At 42.2% G+C, this 24,770-nt stretch overlaps 2 protein-coding genes across 4 annotated transcripts; one reads left to right on the top strand and one right to left on the bottom strand.

Moving 5' to 3' along the window:
- The first annotated feature begins 3,929 nt into the window (after nucleotides 1–3,929).
- SAP18 (Sin3A associated protein 18) lies at nucleotides 3,930–6,994 on the top strand. The gene is made up of 4 exons (XM_062487594.1): nucleotides 3,930–4,043; nucleotides 4,251–4,360; nucleotides 5,725–5,847; nucleotides 6,516–6,994. The coding sequence occupies exons 1-4, from the start codon at nucleotides 3,930–3,932 to the stop codon at nucleotides 6,670–6,672; spliced, it is 504 nt and encodes a 167-aa protein (XP_062343578.1). The 3' UTR covers nucleotides 6,673–6,994.
- A 6,811-nt stretch (nucleotides 6,995–13,805) lies between these two features.
- SKA3 (spindle and kinetochore associated complex subunit 3) lies at nucleotides 13,806–24,672 on the bottom strand. Of its 3 annotated transcripts, XM_062487595.1 has the most exons (9): nucleotides 24,514–24,672; nucleotides 22,878–22,942; nucleotides 21,815–21,980; nucleotides 20,060–20,483; nucleotides 18,320–18,423; nucleotides 17,428–17,615; nucleotides 17,010–17,225; nucleotides 16,752–16,870; nucleotides 13,806–15,921 (listed from the first exon to the last, which is right to left on the bottom strand). In XM_062487595.1, the coding sequence occupies exons 1-9, from the start codon at nucleotides 24,614–24,616 to the stop codon at nucleotides 15,888–15,890; spliced, it is 1,419 nt and encodes a 472-aa protein (XP_062343579.1). In that variant the 5' UTR covers nucleotides 24,617–24,672; the 3' UTR covers nucleotides 13,806–15,887. The 3 variants fall into 3 exon arrangements, with proteins under 3 accessions (XP_062343579.1, XP_062343581.1, XP_062343580.1); XM_062487597.1 differs by lacking the exon at nucleotides 24,514–24,672 and having other exon boundaries at nucleotides 17,425–17,615; nucleotides 20,060–20,480; nucleotides 22,878–23,204; XM_062487596.1 differs by lacking the exon at nucleotides 24,514–24,672 and having other exon boundaries at nucleotides 17,425–17,615; nucleotides 22,878–23,204.
- Nucleotides 24,673–24,770: the final 98 nt, after the last annotated feature.

The raw sequence follows: 24,770 nt of genomic DNA on the forward strand, positions 1-24,770 counted from the left end.
AGGATAGTGTCCTGGGGGTCTCTGTCAGCTTTACACCTCCAGCGCCAGAGTCCTTTTCTACATGCCAGCCCCACCAGTCTGTCCTGCACTAACTCATTCACCTGCTACTTCACAGGCAGGTTGAATAGGACCATGGAAGCCTGAGAGTTAGAGTGCATTCTGTGAGCCCAAATTGTCTAAATTCAAAACAGGGAACAGAAATTGAAGCTTATATTAAAACAGTGTTGTTGTCTAGCAGCACTATAGGCTTCTTGAAATTCACGGTAACTTTGGTACAAAACACAGGAAATTAAAACACTTTAGTGAAATTACTGCACACAGAGCATTCTGAACATAAAAACACCTATGACATCACCATGACACAAAATGTAGGAAATACCAGTGATTGCATTTGCAAAGAAGTTGTGCTTGTGTCCTTCCTCCACCAGTTAAAGCTGTTTTGCAGTAGAAGGTCCATTAAACTTGTGACTTTGCTCTCTCAATTGATTGTAAAGATGTTTGGAAGTTGACTATGCTGTTGTCAGAATAGGGTAGTTGAACCTTCCACAATCAAGATAAAGACCAAGTCCTCTATCAAACAGGCTTTATGGGATACACATACAACTAAGAAAAAATTTAGGGGCTGTATGTAGTCCCAGTTAGAAAGAACTTAGAAACACAGCCAATAAGCCAGAAGTCCTGGGAGCCTTGGGAACCTGGAAGTAGCATGCTGCTGAGACTAATTCATCTTCCTTGAACTCAGGTTCGACACACTCATGGGTCTGAAATGTTTGGAGTGAGTTTTTCTGATCATGCTACAATTTTTCTAGTTTCTGGGAGGTTTGCCTGGATGGTTGATATCCCAGGCACAGCTATGCTGTTACTTTCTGTATCTTCCCAAGGACATTTGTTGCAATCCTTCCCTTCTGCCTAGAAAGTTTTAAGTTACCCCATACCTACTGCTCCTTTTGTTTTTCCCTTTCAGTTATAAGTAACTCACAGTAAGTGTTTTGTAGGCCAATGGGCTCCTTGACCCACAGTGCTCCTCTCTATAGGGCTGGGGCAGCTTTGCCCACTCCCATATCCTAACTCAACTCACTATATCATTCATGCCTGTCATCAATGCCCCGACAAACAATTCAAAGTTTGCTATTTAAATAACCACTTCCTTAAGATCGTGTGTTAACACTACTAAAAGGAGCAATTCACTCTTCCAAACCACTTGTCTCTTGCTCTACAGGCATTCACAGCTGGAAAAAGTTCAAGTCATATTTTGAGCCTTCACAACAAAGGCTGGAGACTTGCTCCTATGCAGTCTTACCCTGCCTCATCACTTCTTTCATTTTCCTTACAGGGTGCCCTATATATGTGTGCATGTGTTTCAATGTACAGACATTTTTTGCACAGCACAGTGTCCCTGAGCAAGCTCTCGGCCCCCAAAACCTAAGGAAAAGGGAGGTGAAGCAATCAAGCATCCCACTACCACTGCAGGGACACCTACTCCAGTCCTATTCTCTCCCTCTGCCTCCCAGCTGCTCCTGGACATGCACTCCCCACCACTCGCCTTGTGCCAGGTCTAGCAGTCATAGAATCAGTTTAGAAAGTGTCAAGTGAAATTAACTGACAGAGAACTGGTCCCCACTAGATAGTTTTCTCTTAAATTGGGGAACTTAACTTATTTTTGGAAGCATCTAGTGAGAGTCATGCCGGGCAGAAGGGAGGGAAAAACCTGTCAGGTGACTAAGGAGAAGCAGCCGGAGCTAAATCCCCCCTCCTCTGGCAAAAGCAAGCAGTTGGGCCAACTCCAGTACACGTGAGACCTCAGCCTAAACCTGTGGGAACACAGCTTATGGTGTTATGCCTTGTTTAACCAGACAGCCCCATCCCGAGTAAAACCTGCAACCTGCAGCCACACCACCGCATTTGCATTTCCAAATAATTTTCAACCTTTGCTTTCAAACATGTGACATAAGAATCTAAGATTTTAGACTGAAAATAAATTGTGTTGATACGGTTATACATAATACATTAATTAATGCTTTAATTTACTTAAAACTCAGGCCCACTAGGGTAAGTTTTCACATAAATAATGTACTTCAAAAGTTCTGGTGGAAGGAACTACTCAGATTCATAACAGAATTGTGCTTTATTTGTTACAGCTGTTCCCTTACAACACTTAACATAAATTCCTTTGTTTCAGAAATGGTAGCTCACACACTGAGCCCAAAGTGTGTATTATCATGGTAGATATAATTAATTTTAGCAGAGTAATAAACTGAATTGTTTCCTGGGAAATCAAATTCCACAAATGGTGGAAAGGCTGAATCATTGCCTATGGTAACAAAATGATGATATGCTGTAACTTAATGTAGATTAAAAACTCTGTAACACTATCCAGACTACTACAAAAGGAGGTAAATAAAAACTGAGGGTCAACTGTAGTAGGTTGCTGGTTCTCTCATCTTGCATTTGGTGAGCCATAAATCAACATTTTAAACCAAATACTGTTGGTTATATCAGAGTGAAACACAAGAGGTGGGTTTTTTTTGTTTCTTTGTTTTTTGTTTGTAGTATGGACTCACAACCCTTTTTCTTCTTTATGATGTACACAGAAACATAATATGTGAATGTAATTTTTGTAATATTTATGTCCCCTTATAATTTTTATAATATTTTTCTCCCCTAAATATTTTTTTCAATAGATAATACCTTTGAAACATGCATCTACAGCATTCGGAAGAGTGAAATCAGACAACATCACCCTTAGAGCACAGATACTTCAAGACTTACAACGCCTTAACAAGCACCTGCTTTTTGCACGGTGCAGAACTTTGAATACTTACTTCTGGTGCTAGGCTTACACTCGGGACAGCAGCCCAAAGGCACCCAGAGCCCCCTGACTCCGAGACGTACACTGCACAGCGGGGACCCTGAGGCACTGCTCCGGTGGCACACGGGCTGCTCTCTGCTGCAAGCACCAACAGGGAATTGTGTGAGGAGCGCAGGCACACCGCAACAACCGAGTATCAAATACTGCTTAACGGGGTGCTTGAGGGATGGGAGGATGTGCGGCATGAGGACAGGCTGAGGGAGCTGGGACTGCTCGCTGTGTGGGAATACTTGGCGGGAAGGAGCAAAGACTGAGAGCCAGGCTTCTCAGCGACGCCTCGTCACAGAATCAGAGGTGAAGGGCACCATCTTACATAAGAAATGAACTTCCCCCCCCCCCCCGCCTTTTCTTTTAAACTGCGAAGGCGACTGAGCACTGGAGCAGGTTGCCCGGAGATCTCCATCCTCGGGCATACTCAGAATCCACGCAGCCCTTGCTGATCCTGCTTTGGGCAGGGCTTTGGAGTGGGAAGTCTCCTCCAGAGCTCCCTTCCAGCCTCAGCAAATCTTTGAGTCCCTGATAGGTGATTATTTTGCACCCGAAATCACGCTTCTGCTTAATTTTACAGAGATACTTAATTTTGTTTTACTCTCAAAATGAGAAATAAATTCAGAGGAAATAATCCAAGTGTAAACTCCGTGAAAACAGCTGAGCCCCTCTCCCCCTACCGCTTTGAGCAAGAAGCAACTCCCGACATTTTAAAAAAGCTATCACAAAACCACTTATTTTGTGTCCTTTTGCAGATATTACGTATTCCCGCTTATTTTGTAAGACGCAACTGCAGACTCAAATTTAACCTGACAAAAGCTTCCACTTGTGGGAAAAAGAAAAAAACGCAAACGGGAAGCACATGCATTTGGCCTTTCCCCGAATGTAATATTAAAGGAAACTAGATTTGAAGTAGATTTCCCGCTAGTTCATTTCACCCTTGCTGCTACTTACAGCTGTGCACTGAACAGCTTTTCCCTACGGGGGACCCGCGGCTCCCTGAGGGAAGGGCGGTGCCTCAGGCCTGGGGGAGGAGCCCCGCCGGGGCCGCCCCCGCCCCTGCTCTCGCGAGATGGGCGGTGCGCGGCGCGACATCCGGGAGCGGCGCGGCAAGATGGCGGTGGAGTCGCGGGTGACGCAGGAGGAGATCAAGAAGGAGCCGGAGAAGCCGATCGATCGCGAGAAGGTGTCCAGAGTGCGGGGTGCTGGTGCGGCGCCGATTCGCGGGCCGCTCCGGGGCGGGTAGCGGGGGTGGGGGGAGTGGTGAGCGTCTAGTGACGACATGAGGCCTCCGGCGGGGGGGGGGGCGTGGTGAAAGGCCCTTCAACCTTAATCCCCACCCCTGCGGCTCCTCGCTCCCGTCCTCATCCTCATTCTCACCCTCACCTCGCAGACGTGCCCGCTGCTGCTTCGCGTTTTCACTACCAACAATGGGCGGCACCACCGCATGGACGAGTTCTCCCGCGGCAACGTGCCTTCCAGCGAGCTGCAGATCTACACCTGGTGAGTGACACCTCCTCTACGCCTGGCCATGGCGCGGGGCCACTGGGGCCTCGCCTGGGCCCCAGGGGCCAGAGGGAGTTGTGTAGGACGCGCGGGGGAGTTTTCGCCGCCGCTGGTGTGGAGCGGTTGTGGCTGTGCCCTGGCAGCTGAGAAGGCTTCTCTGGAAGCACAGCTCTGCGCAGCAGCGAGCACTCAGCCACTGAGACTTCGTGCCGATGAAGTGCCCGGTTACTGCTGCATGCAATCGGTGGTATGTGCTGTGGCGATGGTTATCACAACACATCTACTCAACGCAGAGATCCCCCTTTAGTGTGTATATTTTGTTCCAACAGCCTCGTTTATCCAGTAGAAGTAGTTGTCCAGGAAGACTTGAAATGTTGCATGGATGGTTTGTCGGTTTAACTCAGACCCTTGTGAGAGTGGAGTAATGAGTTTTCTTTTTGCATGGTCAGGTAGCAGTGCTTTAACCAGAACTGTTTATCACTGTCAAATTTGTTTTGGAGGCTTGCCTTAGTCTCCATTACAAATATGTTGGGTTTTGTTTATAGTATTTTGAAGAATGCCTTTGAAAAGGAATTATGCTGCCTTTTAAGCCCTTATGATGTTTGCCAGAGTTGTAACTCGTATGTTGTGTAGTTGAATAAATCCATTTTTGTGGCTACCAAAGCATGCAGTTCTAATTTACTTCTAAGTGAGATTTATGGACTCTGTGAAGGCTGTTGGTGGTGTCTGAGTTGTTTCCCATCTGCAGAAGTCAGAATGGGCATTGTCTGTCAACACACTGCTCCTTGGTTGCCTGAAGCTTAGAGTGAGTGCACAGTCTGTATAATTAGAGACACTTTACTTGTGATGACTGAGTACTTTTGTTCTTGAAATTCTAGACATTAGCTTTAGCCCCGCTGTGGTTGAAGGCTGGGTAAAGGAGTGCTGCCTGCTAGGGCAGAAATGGAAAACTATTTTATTTTTCTGCTTAACCTTACATTTCCTCTAATAGTAAGGTTATTTTAATACAGATGTCAGCTTGGGTGAGGGAGCTCTTACCCTGTATCTCATATGAATGTATTTTATAAAAAAACGCTCCTGCTGCTTAAATGGTAACTCTTCACAGAGACATGGAGATGCAGATGTTGAAATGTATACAGAGATGAAGAGATTAGTCTGAATATCACAGTGAATCAGACACATTTCCACTAGAGCATGTTTCCTCCAGTGTGCAGTAAGAGGTGAATTCTCCCAACCAGTAACTGTGGACATAGGCTATGCCAAGGCAAAGAAACATATGGTTAAGTTGTAGTAATGTATTGATTCCATCTTAAATGTTTTGGGAAGCTTTTTTTGTACTTTGTTTTGTTTGTTTATTCTAGGATGGATGCAACTCTGAAAGAGCTGACCAGCTTAGTGAAAGAAGTTTACCCAGAAGCACGGAAGAAGGGCACACATTTCAACTTTGCAATTGTTTTTACAGATCTCAAGAGGCCTGGCTATAGGTATATGGCATTTCTTCTCTGAATTAATGGAATACTTTGGACACCAGAACAGTAAATTACTCTTCATTAACACTGATTTAAAGTTCAGAACCCACATACCAAACTTCTGAAGTTCTGTATGATGACTGCTACAACCTCTAAATTGTGCTTGGTGGCCATCCCTGTCAGTGTGCTCCCAAAACTATGAACCTGTGTGCTTGAAGGCTTTGGTTGCTGTATTGCAACTGGAACATGACCTTCTGACTTGAGATAATGCTTTTTTTCGTGGTAGGTCTTGCACCTGAGTTACAGCAGTGATCTTACTGCAGGTGTTTTTCTTCCAAAATGGCATGAGCTAATCTTTGTCAGCATCCAGTGGAGGTACCCTGCTTTGGAATGTGGTGGGGTCTTGTGCTTTGTCTGTATGGCAGGGGGTAAGGGGTTCTCACTAGTATTTAACATAGTAGGGTAGAAGGCTCCTCTGTGCTCTCAGAAAGTACATTTCGTGTAGCTTTTCTAGGTGCCCCCAGGACTGCAGAGAAAAACCCAGCGTTTTGAGTACACAGCCATGTGTGTGCAGTGCAGGGAGTGGCATGGGAAGGGAGTTATGAGCCAGTGCAGTTCCTGTTTTGGACATCTGGAGAGATTGGCCACTGATAACTAACTTGTCTTTCCTCTGCTACTCACAGGGTGAAGGAGATTGGCAGCACCATGTCGGGCAGGAAGGGCACAGATGATTCCATGACATTGCAGTCTCAGAAATTCCAGATAGGGGACTACTTGGATATTGCAATTACTCCTCCAAATCGTGCACCACCCCCATCAAGCCGCATGAGACCTTACTAAAGTCTTGCTTCTCTTTTGTGATTACATATTCTGTTTATTCCTACTTGCTGTTCTAAAGCAGGCTTATTTTTTTGCTTCTGTTGCTAAACACCTGAAGTCAAAGCTGAGCATTGTAGAAGAAAGTTAATGTTTAAGAGTTAACTTTAGTTTGTTTAGAAAAAACCCCTTCAGCAGTGCCATCATCCTATCCCTGATTGTTATAGTTTGAATGTTAAGTTAGTGTGTCCAGTGTTTTAAAGGCTTCTGTGAAATATGACCAGGAGGATTATGGTGTTCTGTACTTCTGTCTTGTTTGGAATAAAAACTGATATTATTAATCTTTTGACTGTTTAGTGGTCTTATCAATGCTTGAGGCTGCTCTGTATTAGAAGTTACTAATGATGGTGGGGGTGTTGAAGGTGTTTAGCAGTCAGCTTCTAGAATCTGAAAATGGAGGAAGGGGTAACTCGGGATCTCAGTTGTTCATGGGGCAACTGGAAAAGTGGAGTGTGTGGTGTTGCCTGGTACCTTAAGGAGCAGGATGAAGAAGGAGTGACCTATGTCTCAGCAAAGTGGTGCAGGGTGGGACTTAGCTCGGTGCTTGCCAGCTTAACTCCCTCTGTCACTGCAGGGGGAGATGCTGAGATGTGCAGGTGCCTCTAGTCTTCCAGCAGGGTCCAGCTGGTTCAAGCAGGACCAGACCAGGTGCTTGGTTTCTGCACCTTGGGCCCCTGTGTGCTCAGAGCATGGCAAGGGCAGAAGTAGAAGCAGTAACTGCTCATTAGAATCTCCACCTTCCTCACCTAAGGCCTGAGCAGAGGCTATGACTGAAGTAAACGTTCCTGCCTGCTGAAGACAAGGCGTGATTAGTGTCATGAGCTGGGATCTAGAGTTTGTTTCTTTTTCTTCTTAGAAGAACTTGGTTCATTATAGCCTGAGAGAGGTCTGCCCCTGGCTTAACCCTCTTCTGTCCACATTCTCTGGGTTCTAAGACAGGGAGTTGCAATTTCAGCCTTTAGGAATGTCTCTCATTGGCCGAATCATCTGCATCTGAGTCACTTCTCCCCGAAGACTGAAAAGTGCTCCCCACCTTTTTTTTAAAGACCCTTATAAATGCTGCTTATAAAGGACTGAGCCTAGAAGTGGCAATGGGGCTGATCTATTGTTGCCAGAGTTGGCATGGGTGGGATGTTTTTTGTAACTCACTCACCTCTGGTGTGAGGCAGTGGTGCTCCAAATACTGCTGCTGTGAGAAACTCAGGTGTGGGAACAGCTTAGGGACTTGTGTTACCAGGTACAGGCTTGCTCAGGCTGGGGACACCTGAGAGAACCTGGACAGACAGAAAAGCAAAGACCGCTGCTAAGTGGTCTCGCTGATTGCCCCAGTGCATCATCTCTCCTCCAAAATTAGTGTGGTGAGTAACCAGCATATAATTACAGAATTGCACAGCTCCCAGCAAATGGGAAGACAAACCTGCCATTAGAGGTACACAGGAATATGGGCATTTCCTCAGTTTTGTGTCCTGGTTTGCAGTTTAATTGCATTTAAGGATAATTCTTAAATATAGTCACTATAAAAGGCAACAGCAGTAACTGAGGCTGTGCCTGTGACTCAGCTGCTCTGGGAGGTGACTTGACTTTGCTGCTGGAATGGGAGACATGGCCAGGGAATGCTGGTGCCTGCCCAGCTGGCAGAGAAAAAACATTTACTAGCTTTATATGTGGTGGCCCATGGAGCAAAATTGCCAGGAAATGAACACACAGAACTGCCTTCAAATAGAAAATGGTTCATTCAGCTTGTTTGGTTGAGGAGTTTACTTTCCCTTGACTGCCATGAATGTATAAATCTCAGCTGATCTCTTCCCCAGCTGTTTCAGGATAAACATCTCTTTAGTTCTCTTACCCTCAAATGACACAGAAAGGTAATGCAGAAGTGCAGAGCTTATTAGGGGAAAAGACACTTGAGAGAAGATTGTAGTACAGGTTGGGTGGTGGTTCAGGTGTTTCCTACATCAATATATATCAGCTGGCAACCCAAGCTGATGGCAGCAGCTGTGGAAGCAGACAGCACAAGGGTACAACCATCCAGATTTAGCAAGAGGTAAAAGGAAAGTGAAAGCTGTCACCAGCTGAGCTTCTAGTGACCAGGAGGGAATTCAGTCACAGTAACCTGGTTGTGTTTGTCTCTGAAAGCTACTATAAAAGTTGAGGAGGGATGTCAGTCCCTAAAAAGAGCAAAATATGTAGAGGATTATGGTTTGGAGAAATTAAAACATGGTCATCAACAATGAATAATCCTGTCAGGAAGTGGTGTAGACAGCACTGCATCCAGATTTGTCAATCCACAGGATTTGCGTTGTAGGCAGCAATTTAATGAGGAATTTTTGTTCCTCATTAAGGAGACAGCTGGATGAGGTATTTTTCTTTTATTTTTTTGGATCCTTGAAGGCCTAAGACATAAAACTCTTTTACATATCTACAGTGTCAATAGCAACCACTCCTCCAAAGTTTTATCTCCCAGGTGAGTAAGGCAAAGAACTAGGATGACAGCTCTCCAGAAAAGGTTCCCTGACTTTGACACCTCTCAGAGATAATCCCTCCTCTCCCCAGCGGCCTAGACAGCTCTTGCCTCCTGCCAGGGATACCACACCTACTCTCACCTCCCTTGCAGGTGTCTCCCCCTTTCTCCCTGTCCTTTCTCAGAAGGCCATTTTTCTCTGCCTCTAACCAGTGACAAACATCCAGATCACTCCCGCAGGTCTCCAGCTTGTGTTCTCTGGCCTCTGGCTGCAGCAGCAAGTCGGGTGAGCTGGGCTCCCTAGCAGGGCCAGAAGCATTCCAGATCCTGCCAGTGGGGTGCAGCACAGTCAAACAGACCCAGCTACAGAACCAAGTTAACTTCCCCATATTTCTTTTTTACCCTCAGTAGCACTTACTGGAGGCAGCCCTGCTCCCATAGATAGGGCTTCTTCCTCTTTCTTTGTCCCTTCTGGTGTGTCTTTGCTGCCTGTCTAGGTTTGGCTTGTCATGGAGGATTCTCTGCTGTACTTTGCCAAATAAACCTGACTCTTAGTTCTAATTTCCCCTCCTCATTTTATGCACCTAAATCAATGGGGTTTTTTTTCAATCTAATGAACAGAAAAGGTTTATAAAAGAAAATACTATTTTTCCTCACCAAGAACCTCCGTACCATTACCTTGTTACACCTTACTTAAATATTGCTGCCACTGTTGATCGTTAGCCATGCTTTCAGTTAACAGGGGGAAGAAAAAATATTTTTCCATGTGCTCAGGCCTTTAAGTTTTCACAGTTACCTTCTGATTTTATCACCCCTCCAGTACAGGTACATACAAGTGTGTATACACACACATGTACGTACATCCACAAACAGAGACTACAGCATCAGAAAGCCAACTCCTTCCCTGCAGTGGCAGCACAAGCCTAATATAAATTCTGCAACACTTTCAGGAGAAGTTCTGGTGTGGGGGTTAATCCCCTCCTTAGTTTAAAGGGTGAGGACAACCCACACACTTGTTTCAATAACCTGGGCAGATAGAGTCCTTCCTCTGTGGAGGACTGGAGCAGTTGTGGAGACTTAAATTTTACTTCACAGCTCTGGTCAAAAGCAGAAAGAACTGGGATGCAGCAGGAACATATTAAGCATTATCATCATCATCAAGTTCTCACTTTTGCAATGCAAAGCATGGAAAAATGAGGAGGTTTCTGAAATCCTATTGTGTCAGAGCAGGTGAATGATGTAGTAGTGTGTAGTGTGTAAAGAATAGCACTATAAGTAATGCAACAGTTAAGTTTCAACCTGCCAAAACCAAAGCAATCCAATTATCTACTGTCTAAGCCCTGGGTGTCTGGACTTTGTGCATGGGTTAAAAAAAAAAAAGAGTATCAGTTCCCCCTAAGGAAAGTGCCTTGCAAAACTCCCACATGGTGTTGTGCACCTGGCTACAAACACCTGTCACTGGTGAGGAAGTACCTGGCTGGCATACTGGGGCAAGGTCCTGACTACCTAAGGGCTGGGTTCAGAGGGGCTGGGTGTTTGGGATCCTCCCTGGGGTATTTCCAGTCTCACAGAACTGACAGACTTAAATAGAGACAACCTGACCCAAAAACTCAACCGACTTCCTCAACACACAGCAAGAAAATCCAGTGCAAATGACTGCTTCATTCATCTGGGGGAGCTCCTCCAAATGCTGGCTGGGCTGTCAATTCCTCAAGCTGTGCTTCAGGCAAACACGAGGTAGAGTTTTCAGACTTAAAAAGAATTGGGGGTCTTTACCAGGGGCCTGAAACTGCATCTGGCCCAGGCTTTAGAAAATGGGAGGGGGAAACCACAATAGTTATTTCAGGGAGGGCCATTTGAGGAAGAACACCTGGTACACAGCAGTCCCTGACCCCAAGTGCCTGCTCAGCTGGGGCAGTGTAGAGTCCAGGTTGGGGTCTGCTGGCAAAACGTACCCCACTCCTGCTGCCTTTGCCTTAACACCTGCTCTGGGGAGCAGGAGGCTTATGCTAAAAAAGGAGAAGGGAAGCACATACTTAAAGAAGTACTAAAGGTTTGAAAGAGGTCCCACCGGCCACAGCAGCATACATAGCCAGGAGCAAACCACACCATTCTGCACCTAGGCATAGGGCCCTCTTCCAAGTATCAGGTTGGTCCTAGCAGCTATGTTCTCTCCAGTACGATTCATGGATAACCACCCAAGCAGGGAGAGGGAAGGGGAGTTTGTGAGGAGTGTTGTGTGCTGTAGTGAAGCAGAGGAATCTCTTCAGCTGCCACTGAAGTGATTGTGAAGGAACAGCCTTAGGCATGTTACCAAAGCAGCTGGACAGACAGGATAGGATTCATGCAGCCAGGGAAGGAGGATGTCATGGCTCCCAAATCCGTCCTTTCCCCTCTCATGCCTCAACAACTGCCCATGCCTTTGCAGGCAGGCAGTGATTTGGGTCAATGCACAGTCCCGGAACAATTTAATCCTGGAAAACTGTAATTAGCTCCTGGTGGTTGGGCAAGCAGGAATGGATTTCCCTGCAGCCACAACTGCTGTGATGCAACCAACAATCTATGGTATGGGACCTGCAGCTGGGGGAAAGGTGGGAACACACAAAAGACCTTAGATTGGTTTGCAACAATTTCATAAGCAATCATTAGAGAATGTAACCCCAGGGCTTTGAGCTAGGAATACACTATACCAAAAATTATGGAAGTATCTGAACATCTTCCTGCTGGGTATTCTGCAAACTATACTTTGCTTGGCCTCTCCCCAGGATAAATGCCTGTGTGACAGAGCATCTTATTCCATGGACCATTTCCCATGCAGACACATTTGTGCTACTTTTTTAAAACTCTTCAACCTGAGTTAGAAAAGTTCAAAGAAATTCCTGGATCTGATCAGCTCCATGCTACGATGTCAACTGCCCCTTTGTAAAAGTAGGTACTAGTGCAAGAACAGCATAAGGTTTTACCTTTGAGTTGATACAGGCAGCATCTGACAATGTCTTCCTGGCAGTAAATTGTGCCCTTTGGACTAACACACATGTGATTCCACGGTGTGGTCACTGGATATTGTCTTTGTTCCTTAAAAATGCCACAATATCTGTATTATTGTCCCATAGGGAACAACAAGGTACTCCCAAAATAGAAGGCAGATCCAACACCAGCTACACCTGTTGATGGAGCATGTGCAACCACGAGTGTTTGAACAGTGACAAAGCAAAGCAAATACAATACTTTACAGGAAATTTAAAGCATCCATGGTGCTTTAAAAAAATAAGGAAGCCTGGAGTCCAATTATTGCTCCAGTGGTTAATAAAATCATCAATAAAAGCACAATGGGAGGCACTAGAAATAATGTTTGTCAATTATCCCTTTAACAACCATCTGGGAAGTTTAATTTCACTGAGAGACCTATAATTGTATTCAACCTCAGGCAAAGTACTTCCCAGATAAGAAAGCACTGACCACCTTATTGAGGGGCTTCCTGGGTAGAACAATTGAGATACTTCTTTGACAACAAATGAGATTAGGGGGAGGAGCTTCTGTTAGCTGACACATTTGCTATACTTCAAAAAAAATAAGCACAGCAAATGAAGGAAAAGTAAAAGCTATACTTTTTTCGCTACTTCCCAGATGTTTTTAAATACTGAAAAGCAATTTTATGCAGGGTTCAATCTTTTCTGAGAGCAGGCACTGCAAGGAGATGTCATCCCCTTCTCACCCTTCCCTTATATCAGATCCAGCACTCACATGGGCAAAAGCTGAGCTTGAGATTACTGTTGGGAAGGACAAACTAGAAGAGAAAACAAAAATAATCAGCTTTTCAGTGTCTTGGCAAATGAAGAAATTAATTGTAAAATGCTACAACCCCTAGATTCTGTGCAAGGGAATTTGTGAAACAGCTTCTAGTGGAAGCAGTCCCCAGTTAAACTAAATAAAGCACAAGACAAAACCATACTCTAGCAATTTTGCTTGTTTTCAGGTGATGACTGTCTCTTACAGAACCACTGGGGTAGCTACTGTTTATCCAAACTGCACTTCCTGACAGGCCAATGCTGCTGAAGAGATTCACCCCACAAAAAACCAACGTGTAAAATTTAAGTTCTTTCGCATCATTCCCACTTTGACATGTTATTAACTTTAGAGTGCAGCTGGATGAGCCTTTCTCCAGTAGGAGCACTGGCTTAAGAGGAATTTTACCCTCCTCCAGCCCCATGGCTACATCCTTGGCTATTTCAGCGTATCCAACAGCCACACAGCCACCTGTCCCACGCCCCATGCTCCAGCAGAGTGCGCAGGACTGAATCCATGTGGGTTTTGAATATTTCCAGAGAAGGAGACTCCACTGCCTCTCTGGGGGCTTACCCCCCTCACTCCCATTACTCAAATGACTGTTTAGGACATCTTGAAACCTAAACGAATTTCAAAGGTGAAGTATGGCAAACTAAAACTAGTTTTTGTTTTGCTACCGTAATTATATCTACCTCAGAACAATACTTTGCTTATAAAAAAGAATACAAACAACAATATTATGATGTGTATTAAAGTAATATTGCAGGCAAGAAAAACAAAACTGACGCATACAACTTTGTTTCTTGAGTCCAAAAAGGCTCATCCCTGTATCATGCCCCAATAGCTTGAGTAGACCAGAAGATTTTAAGGTTCCAATTGTCATATTGAAGATAATTTGTATCTTAAAATATTAATTGAATCCCTTTCACATTAATGATATGTAGCAGAAAATATTAGTAGGCAAGCAAAATTATACAAGTGCCTTGCAGCATGAGGCCCAGCACTGCAAGGTACAGCTTCACAGTTCCCTAATGGAGGAAAGCACAGTGGAGTGCTGAGTTGTTCTCAAGTTTAGGAAAAAGACTTCTCTAAGCCCTTTTTTCAATTTCATTAGTTGAAAGCAGGGGGGGTACAGCAAGGTCTGAGACGGTAGAGCTGCTTGCTCCATTTCACGTTAAAAGGATACCTGTCTGTTGAGGGCAAGAAAGTAGTCATCAAGTGCTGCAGAGTGAGACCACAGGCTGTGAAACCCTCTGTTTAGTGCTGGTAAATCTGTCTGGTTGAAACCCTCTTGGGTCTGCAGCAAGAGTACTTTCTACCTTTTCAAGGGCGTGAAATTCCAGAAACAGCATTCACCCCACCATGTGGTTTGAATCTATGAAGAACCTGGAGGCAGGTTTGGCCTTTGCTCTCTAAAGAGGATGGGTAGAACAAATTACTGTTCTCATAGCAGATGCCAAGCATTGGAGACAAATTTATTTAGTATTCAAAAACGTTAATTAAGTTCACAGACTAACATGTATTAATACATACTTTTAAACAGAAACTAGCATTTTCAATGACAATATGCTCAGGTCAGAGCTAGTAGAAAATAATCTTCTCAAATTAATTTGATGTAAACTTATCCTGGAAAATGACTGTAATAGCAGGAAAAAGGCACCTTTACTTATTAAGATTTAACCAGGACAAGTCTAAGCAACTGAAGAAATAATTGTGGACATCTCTAGATATTTGCATATCCTAAAGCCTTAAAAAAAATTGGGGAGCTGAGTTCAGAAAGGCATCCACTTATCCCCATCTCCTGGGACAGTCTCTCCCTTCTCATATGTTGCATGTTTTCCCTCATGTAAGTGACAGAATTTCAGTCATCAACTGGAAGACAAATGATAAGAACAGTGCTGGAGTCAGAGGAATAGCTGACGCTGGAAACAGCAAACTGGCTCCAAACAAGGATATGGAGCCGGGTTTTCTAGTGGAAAACAGTAAAAGTGCTGGTAGGAAAAAATCCTAATTGCTATGACTACCAAAAGAGTGCCAAACACCTCTGAGAACTTCAGCTTGGTCAGCTACTACAGGGTTAGATGTGCACATTTAGAAGTGTCTCCAGCACTGAACAGAATACACATGGCAGCAGAAATCACTCACAGGCAAATTCTGCCAAGCAAATTCTTCCAAGCAGCTGAAGATATACAACACCAGTAATAATGGCACAGTTTCAAATGATTCACAGTAGAGCTAGAGTCACCTTCAAGGGCTACAAAGAAACCAGATGCATAGCACCTGGTACTGTGCTGATGTATAAAGAAAGAAGCTGCATGGGAAATGCCTGTCTGCCAGAGAGGTAACAGTGAGTCTGACGCAGGGATGTGTCAGATACATCTTAGCACTGCAGAACGGACTAAAAGCTCAAAAGTGTTTTAAACAGTAAAGCAGGAGTTACTCTTCCAATACAAAAAAAAACCCAAAACTTACTTGCTTCTGTGGAATATACCAAGTACTGTTGAAGTACCAGACTTCAGCCTCAGCCCTGAAACAACTGAGTCACCAGACCAGCCTGTGAGCCACTTTTTAAAGCAATATACTAGATTTTCCTTTCATTACAACTTAACTGCACTCTTTACAGCCTTCTGCAAATGCAATCCTGCACAACAAACAACTGAAGTACCATCTTGTACGTGGATCTCCATTCCTCTTTGAAGTGCAATATATTTCAATACATTTTGCTAATGATGTCAGTAGAAAATTAAGCACAAGGTGTTAGTTCAAACAAGTTAATCCACATAATGGATAAATAATTTTTCTCCATTAAAAAAGCCTTTTCTTGGTACGGCTCTTTCTTCCCACCAGTACTTCCTTTTGCTTTTTGAACTTGTTACGTTTTGGTGATAAGATCCATGAATGTGAAAGTTTCAACAGGGTCTTCAGCTTGATTTCAGATGTTTGTCTTGAAAACTCCACGATATCCTCTGAAAATATACCCAGACATGTTCATGAGCTTATTTAAATTGTATTTTGGATTAGTAGAAGACAGAAATATTGAAAACTTATCTTTTTTATCTTGACAACAAAAAATGAAGGGTCAGCTAAAGTGAGATTACTCAAATGGATTCCAGCTACCAAGTACAGTTAAGATACCAACTCTCGTCAGTCTCACTCTGGGTTGTTGCTCCTTGCACCTCCTATTTAAGTAATCTCTACAGACTCTAAGTTTAACACATATTCAGCAAGCATAATAGGTATTACATTGAAACAGGAATATGTACACTTTGATAAAGTTGTCATAAATGCTTTTTTATATTCAAATTGATGGTGTTCTTTATAAAATTATTAATGAATTGTTCTAAGTGTTAATTCAATTGTTCTAAGATTACTCATACTTATTGAAGCTTTTAATTAAAAGAATTAAATCCTGACCAAAGCAAGTGTGAAATCAATTCTCATTTACATATTTTCACCAAATTCGTTCATTTTATTGCCTAAATGTACTCAGAAAGCATTCACTGGTGCTTTGCCACAAAGCAAAGAATACCTACAGATAAACATACAGTAAAATTCTGCCTTCTCCCCCCCCTTTTTTTTTCAATTTGGGAGGATCCAAACACACCATCAGCTATAATATTGCTTCTTTACAAACAGGTAGTCAAATACCATGCCAAAACCCAGTTTAGTCACAGAAATAAGCGATGTTTTGATAGTTGAAGAGCAAGCAGCTACATGAATTTCAAAATGCATTAAAGCCTCTTTGTACCTCCTACAAATTAAATTACTTAACCAAATTTGTAGAATGTAATCATACCTGTTCTCTTTGTTGCAGTGATCAGTGGAATCAATTTCATATCTTGTAGTATTTCCTACCTTGTTCTCCATTTCCTTGGCTTTAGAAGAGTCTACCTTACGATTATATTGGGAAAGCATCTATAGGAAACATAAAACAGGAATAAAAATAATTATGTAGGAACTCAAACCAGATGGATTACAGAGACAACTAGACCCCCTTTTAAATCTAGTATCTTGATATTAAAATTAGTTAGGGGAAAAAAGCATATTAGCTAACCTTTAGAACATCATCTGGTATCCTCGTTATTTCTGGAGGTGGAGGAGTATTGAGTAAATGGTCATAGTGTTCCAGTTTGGGAGGGGAAGGGTCCCTAGAATGTTTAAGATACTCATCAGAGCTCACAGCAAAAGGCAATCTTTCTTCTTTGTATGGTGTATCTTTTGCATCCTTCTTTGTCACTGACTCAGTCTTCCCCCCTGGTGTTACCTGCTGCTGCAAAAGAAGTATTAAATGCCTTCAGTTAATTTACTTATGTTAGGTAAAGTATTTAGTAAATATTCTTAGAGAATTACTATTAGAAAGAACTTTTACAGTAACATAAGAAAAAACAGTGTGGGAAAAGAATCCCAAACTGACATTTTAAAATCTGCTTATGGCAAAGTGTGTGAAAATGTACATAATTTCTACTTACTACCTTAGCTTCTGTTTTTAGCCATCTTGTTTGAAAATCTGGACACTGTGGTGTTGCTGCACTACTGGGAAGAGGCAGTTCCTTTTTCTCTGGTGACCTTGATAATACTGTATTATTTGTTTTGGAAGAGACCTTCACAGTAGGAGTACAGAACACAAATACCATAGGAGAAGCCTTCCAGTCATCTGCTGCTATCAAGCGTGAGAGAAATAAAATTAAAAACATATGCACATACAAACATATATCACTATTACCAGTACCAGTTCCATTTTCTTAAATTGTGTATCCTTGCAGTCGATATTTTGCTTGTTCCAGCCAAATTACAGTATTCCTTAAAAGCAGCAAATGCAAAGTAGTTATTCTAGTCCCATTACTGAATATAAGTGAAGAAACCCAACGTAAATCAGCATTGCTTTACCTTCTCATTTACCCAATTGCCACTGTTTGCCTCAAGATTTTTAAAATAACCTATTTCTCCTTTCAAAGAAGTTTTAGCATTGCTCTTGAAAGTCTTAAATTACTGTCTTGCTAGCCCCTTTCCTTCCTGTCTTTAAACAGATCCCATGGGAATCCTTAGGTAAAAAAAAAGGCTAAGTTGGCAAAACAGCATTTTTATTTCGAATGTGGATAAGCTGTGGTTACAAAACGATTAATTCCTCTGCATTACTCCAATCAGATATGAGTACAAGAATGAGGAAAATTTATAGGGAGTAAGAAACTTTCCTGTAGAAGCCATCAACATTTTTAGACATTACTGCTCACATAATGACTTGCCCTGAATTAGCCATATTTAACCAGAAACACAATTTAAGTTAACCATTGTGTTTATAATGCATTTGCACGCGCATTCTGTAAAAATGCATATGTATATTAATTTCACAGATTTTTAACTTACCATTCTCAGCTCTCTTACTTGATTTTGATGCAGGAGTAACCATGATTTCCTTGACTGTCATTTCGGGCAAATTCCCTCTGTTATTGTCTTCTCTTTGTACCACACTGAAAACCAAATCCCCAGTTAGCTCTCAAGTATTATGAAGAAGTCACAGTTAAAGAAATATTACCAACCTAATCACTTTCCTAATATTCATTTATGAATATACAAGTAAAAAATTACTTTTCTCAAATATTAATGGTTTAGATTTTTTTAATCTGTTATTCTACTATAATTGCTGGTATGCAAATGTTCGGTCCAACCACAAATGATCAAATACACTGAGATTTCAATCTAAAGCATTAAGAAAAAACCAAACCCAAACCAGATGTCCAGGGTAGGGCAGAGGCCACAGATGATCAGTTCTGTGTTAGGGGTTTTATTATGAACTACCTGTTGCCTATGAAATTAAAGAGAAGAGGAAATATTTTCCACTTTTAAACTATTAAGGGTATTGCGAACACGAAAAGATTTTTAATTGAATTTTTAAGTTTGATTAATTTAAACAATCTTATTTAAATACTGTAGAGCTTCTAAGTAATTTTAGTAATTATATAATTATATAAAAGGAGAAATCCCAAAGCTATTATAAAAGAAAATTTAGTGATTTGAAAGTGACAAGCTATTTAATATCGATTCCATAACACTGGAAACGTAAATTTTAAAAGTTATTTTTTCATATCCAAGATAGTCTAGTGAAAAAATGGCATATGCACTTCAGAGATGGTACCAGGCAAAAAGTGGAAGCTCACCTAACCTACACACAAATCTATGTCTTTAAAGAAAATTATTTTAAATGTTTAAAAAGTAAACTTAACTATTGTAACCATCTCTACAAAATGTCTAAGCTGAAAAAAATCCCCAATAAACAGTATAGGCAGTATATTTTACTTAGATGTACACATCTCAAACTTTGGGTTAAATAAAAAACTAACTTTTCAAGTGAGTTTAGTCTTCGATGTCTTAGAGATAGTTGAAACCATATGATTTCTAGTTTTTATAATGAGTAGAACCAGTAGAATTTTTAAAGTGGTTTTCACATACATGATTTTTGTTTTCCAAGCAATTTCTTTAAATATCAAATATTTAGGTACTATCAGCTTTTAAAATGGAACATATTGCTAATACTAACTATAAAAACATGACCTATTAATTACACTCATGACCTTACTGTTGCAATTATTTTTCTTTATAATTAGAAGAGTGAAAATCTAGAGAAGTCTTTTCAACAGAAGACTGGAGCAAAAGGAATAAACTGTAAGGTGGGGCTTATGTTAGAGACAATACAATGTTTCTACTGAATGCTTTACTAAATGTTTTCTGCTTATATTAATAAAGCTTCTGCAACCTTTACACTGGCTGTGCAACACCTATGGCAGACAAGCCCAGGCCCAAACCTTTGGCTAAGGAAAACGACAGATCACATTATGTTTTTTCTGTGTAAATACATTGTGTATGGAAGATTCTTATGGTGCAGTCAAGGTGAGGAGCACAGCAGATGTATTTCATGTCAGCAGCTGGCACTGCAATGGGTACATGAAAAGATGTGTAGGGAGTTAAATAACACAGGACCCAGCACCTGAGAGATAACAATCACCCACCTGAAGACAAAGAGAAGGGCAATAGGAACAAGAAGTAAGTACAGCAAGGAGGAAACACAGAAAACTCAGTAGAGAAACAATCTGAACTCCAGTAACTTACTTCTTGATCATCTGAAAATTTTTATGAATAAGTGACATTGTATAATCTTCATTCATACACATGGTATGTTCACTAATATCAAAGTGCTCGAGTTTTGGTGTTACACACTCATAGTCATCCATCTTTAGCTTGCACTTCGGTGTTCTGGGCAAAGCCCGGGGTTTTCGCAATTTTAGTGGAGTCTCATTCTTTGACTTCTGTTGACGTGCACTTGCTGTGTGCTGTGCTTTCACCCCGCTCCAAGGCCTGGAGAAAGCGAATCGGGAAAGACCAAAATCAGAGAGCTGGGGGCTACGCAGTGGGTCCTTGGGTAACGGTGGCTTCTCTGTAGAAGCAGATAGGTGAGGTACATAATTTTCTTTTTCTTCATGAGATTTATTCTGGACAGACATTGCTGATCCACTGTTAACTTCATTATCCTCTTCTTTTTAAGAACAGAAATAGAAAAAAAAAATTATGTCAGAAGTTTCTGACTTAAGAATTCATAAAATAAATAGGGACAGTTCCCCAGTATTCAAATGTTTTTATTTGCTGTAAAAAATAAATTCCTTCTTTCACTTTAAAGTATTGAACCTGAAGCTAGAACAGATATCAAAAGCTCATATGGCTAAGCTATATTCATAAGCCACACATTTAGTGAGTTTCACTATGTTGGTAAATATTATTTCTAGGGAAAATGAAATTAAAAGATTTTTACATAAGTGTATTTTTCTCTCTGCGTGGAGATGAAAAGGTTTTTGGGGAAAGGGCAAAGGTGCACATGGTACTAGAATACTCATTCTTCAGAAAAACAGTATTGGGAAAAGGTTATGAAGCAGCAACTAAAAACTTGTGAAAGGAGACAGCTTTTATGATAGCAAGAGTATTGTGTCTTCAGATACACTTAGCTTAAAAGTACAACTTATAAAATAATTTAAGCTTGTAGCTCTATTTGGAGACTTCTTTAAAGGCAAAAAGAGTATAGGAAGAAAGGTACTATTAAAAAATCAGAGCCTTCTGCCCTATCTGTGTAAAACAGCTTAACTTGGACATCAGTGTGACTGACAACCATAATTTTGTTTTGTGTAATGACTGGATAATGCTCAGAGACAGTTAAGACCCTGTCAAAGGCTTTTTGAAGCCTGATTGGGCCCTTGATACCAGAAGGAATACGTGTAGTATTGACAGGTGCAGTACTTGAACTCATTTGGCACATCAGGATTTTTCAGACAGCTGTATGTGCATTTTCTGACTGGATTAAGGACCTCCTTCCCCTCCAACAATCAACATGCTACTGCTTGTCACATGCCACCTAATTCCTGTACATTCTTCTCCTGTCCCATTTGTGCTGTGAAGCAGACATTTTAAGATTTTTCTCTAGGGTGATTTAATTTAATGAAACCATCACATGTGAACACAAAACGACTGACGTGCATCTACAATAGTTCCTCGTGCACGAGAAGCTGAAGCAGCATAATTCTCTGGGTTATGAAAACATGCTTGCTAACATGTTTTCTAAATATTACTAAAAAAAAAAAAAAACAAACAAAAACCAAAACCAATACACGCTAACCTAAAGGCATGCCAGAAGATCTAATTCCAAGTATATGTGTTTTGGTTAATTCTTACAGCACCAATCACAACAAAATCTTTCACCCTCTGGATATTATTATAAAGCAAATAACATGAATGTACTTGACCTCCTAATTAATAGAAATATACACATAACTAAAGAGAAACATTTTCTTCACATAATCTATTGACAAGAAATAGTACCTGTAGAGTCTCTGACATGCAGTTTGTAGCCATATTTCTGGAACAGCTCACTTATTTTGCCAAGATCTGCTGCATTTCTTTGCATCAAGATTTCACTTTTCTTCATAAACTCATGAATTGCTTTTTCCTCAGAGCAGCTCTTATCAAGACTGGCACTAACCTCTTGCTTTGGGGACAGAGAGGGGAACATAGAAATACTGGTTTGCAAATCATCACATGGCAGTTGTTTACACATGAAGCATTTTAGGAGCAAACATTCAACTGCAATTCAGATCAAGATAAGCAGCAAGTTTAGGTCTTTTCTATACCTGAAAATATATATGTGTATATATAGGAATATATATATATTATATACATACGGAATGCCAAGAATATATAGGGCATAACTGTATGGAAACTTATAAGAGCAACTGTAATGATATTTCACAATATGATAACTTCTTACTGGTAACCTTGCCAAGAAAATGATATGCTTTTACTCCAGAAAAATATGAGTTAACAGGACTCCTACTCCATATGTACAAAGAACTGGAGCAGAGCAGACAGTAAAGCTCACTTTGATATCACTCAATTATTTCTATACTGCTCATTTCTATAAGCCATTTTTTCTACTTCTGTATAAGCAACAGACAATATTTTCCTCAAGTTTAACTGAATGGCTAAAGGTACTGAAACTTCCGTGAAGACTGATTTTGTCTAAAGGCTGGTCATGGAAAACAAGCAAGCTTATCTTTTTTGTTGGGAGCTGCTGTTCCTGAGTCATTCTCCTCATATCACAGCTACAACTTCCTTGTGGCCTTCGTTCCCTGCTTACCTGAGTGACAATGGTGACTGCAAACTAAGAAACACTGCTAAACCTGCTTTGGGTCATCCACAAGTTTTTGGGCATTACCCAAATATCCATGACCATTATGAGGACTTAGAGGTAAGTGCATAAAAATAAGGGTTATAACTGCTGATTAACAAAGCTGAATTGTGGCTTAATGATCAAAACGGAACTATCAGTTTACAGAACATGCACACACATGCAATTTCTCAAGAAGGAAGCAAGTTAAGATGTTACCCTGTGAGTCTTGATGTCGCGATGGACGTCATGCAAGACTGTTATTGGAGATTCATCTTCATAGTCTTCAAGATGCATATTCACATAAAAGAGTTTAGAAAGTAAAAGAGGTGTCTTAATGTTTTAGCATGAAAATAACATTCTACATGGGAATGCAATTTCCTGTATTAGCAGATGAGAGGCTGGACACGAGCTGTCAGTGTGCACTCCCAGCCCAGAAAGCCAAACGTGTCCTGGGCTGCATCCAGAGCAGCGTGGGCAGCAGGGCAGGGAGGGGATTCTGTCCCTCTGCTCTGCTCTGCTCAGACCCCACCTGCAGTGCTGCACCCAGCTCTGGGGGGCCAGCACAGGGAGGACAGGGACCTGATGGAGAGAGTCCAGAGGAGGGACACCAGGATGATCAGAAGGATAGAGCTCCTCTCCCGTGAAGAAAGGCTGAGAGATTTGGGATTGTTCATCCTGTTTCAGGATGAACTAATTTCAGTCATTCAGTACCTGAGGGGAGTTAACAAGGAAAATGGAGAAGGACTTTTTTCACAAAAGCATGTAGTGACAGAACAAGGGGGAATGGATTCAAACTAAGAAAGAGAAGATTTATGTGCAAGTTCTTTGCTGTGAGAATGATGAGGCTCTGGAACACGTTGCCCAGAGAAGCTGTGGATGCCCCATCTCTGGAAGTGTCCAAGGCCAGGTTAGATGGGCTCTGAGCAACCTGGTCTAGGGGAAGGTGTCTGTGCCCATGGCAGGGGGGCTGGAATTAGGTGATCTTTAAGGTCCACTCCAACTCAAACCATTTTATGTTTCTATACTATTAGAGATGTTGAATTCATACATTAGAGAAAGAGGGTAAATATAGACAAAAGCAAAGACAACTAGCTTCTGTCAGGTACCTCACACAGTAAAAAACTGCTCTTTGGACAGTATGTTAAACTCCATAGAGAAACTGCCCAGGCTTCCACTTTAATGTTGCAGCTAGCACTGCATATAACAGATACTGATAAAACGAGTAGGTCCCTGGGCTGTCAAGAATTACTTATGTTAAAATTTTATCCTTAAAGAGCTCAGATGAAATCGAAAAAAAATGTTACAGAGACAAGAGAAAAACAAATCTCAGCAGAAAATTGAATTCTTCCATCGTATTTGCACGTGGGCAGATGTGTTTCTCACTTACACAATGCAGCAGTCATCACCTGTTCCACCGGAAACCAAGGCTAATACAAATAATATGAAAGAGGCCACCTGCTATATGACAAAACACAGCACAGAGATGAACACATTTAGAAGCCTGAGCTATCTATCCGGAGAGAGAACATGCCCTGCAAATGTTTTCCTATATCGATCCACGAAAAGAGGGAGAAGCAAGAACGCGATTCCCATTTCACCACAGTCATCCTGTTTTTCGCCGTGATAAAAACTCAGCCACACACCCACACAGGAGCTCAGAGAGACAACGAGACGAGGAGGAGCCCGAACAACTCCCAGGCTGACCTCCGGGCCCACCAAAGAGCACTCCCAGAGGAGCACAGGGGGACAGCGGCAGGCGGGAACACAAATCGAGCACGGGGCCCCGAGCAACAACTGCGAAGCCACCAGGCCCAGGGGTGCCGTGCCGCCCACGGCCACGGGCCGCTCTTACCCGCGTCCTCCCGGCGCATGGCCCGCTCCAGCTGCTTCACCTCCTTCTCCACCGTGAGGGCCAGCTCCCGCAGCTTGCCGAAGAAGGCTCCGGTCACGTCCATGGCTCCGAGCGGGAGAAGCGGAGCGCGGGGGCCGCGCGGGGCTGAGGGAGGGCAGCCCCGACCGAAACCGGGCCGGATTCAAACTGCCGCCAGCTCGAGCCCCATTGGCACGGCCGGGTCCCGCCCGCCGCCGCCTCTCGCGAGAGCCGCGCTC

Source organism: Cinclus cinclus, chromosome 2, assembly GCF_963662255.1.
Source record: "Cinclus cinclus chromosome 2, bCinCin1.1, whole genome shotgun sequence".
Taxonomy (NCBI): Eukaryota; Metazoa; Chordata; class Aves; order Passeriformes; family Cinclidae; genus Cinclus; species Cinclus cinclus.

Coding starts and splice junctions, on each gene's coding strand:
- SAP18 (XM_062487594.1), top strand. CDS start 3,930: ATGGGCGGTGCGCGGCGCGACATCCGGGAGCGGCGCGGCAAGATGGCG. Junction 4,044..4,250: donor AGCCGATCGATCGCGAGAAG/GTGTCCAGAGTG, acceptor CTCACCTCGCAG/ACGTGCCCGCTGCTGCTTCG. Junction 4,361..5,724: donor GAGCTGCAGATCTACACCTG/GTGAGTGACACC, acceptor TGTTTATTCTAG/GATGGATGCAACTCTGAAAG.
- SKA3 (XM_062487595.1), bottom strand. CDS start 24,616: ATGGACGTGACCGGAGCCTTCTTCGGCAAGCTGCGGGAGCTGGCCCTC. Junction 21,981..22,877: donor GCGACATCAAGACTCACAGG/GTAACATCTTAA, acceptor CTGTCCCCAAAG/CAAGAGGTTAGTGCCAGTCT. Junction 16,871..17,009: donor TACCAGATGATGTTCTAAAG/GTTAGCTAATAT, acceptor TGTTTCCTATAG/ATGCTTTCCCAATATAATCG.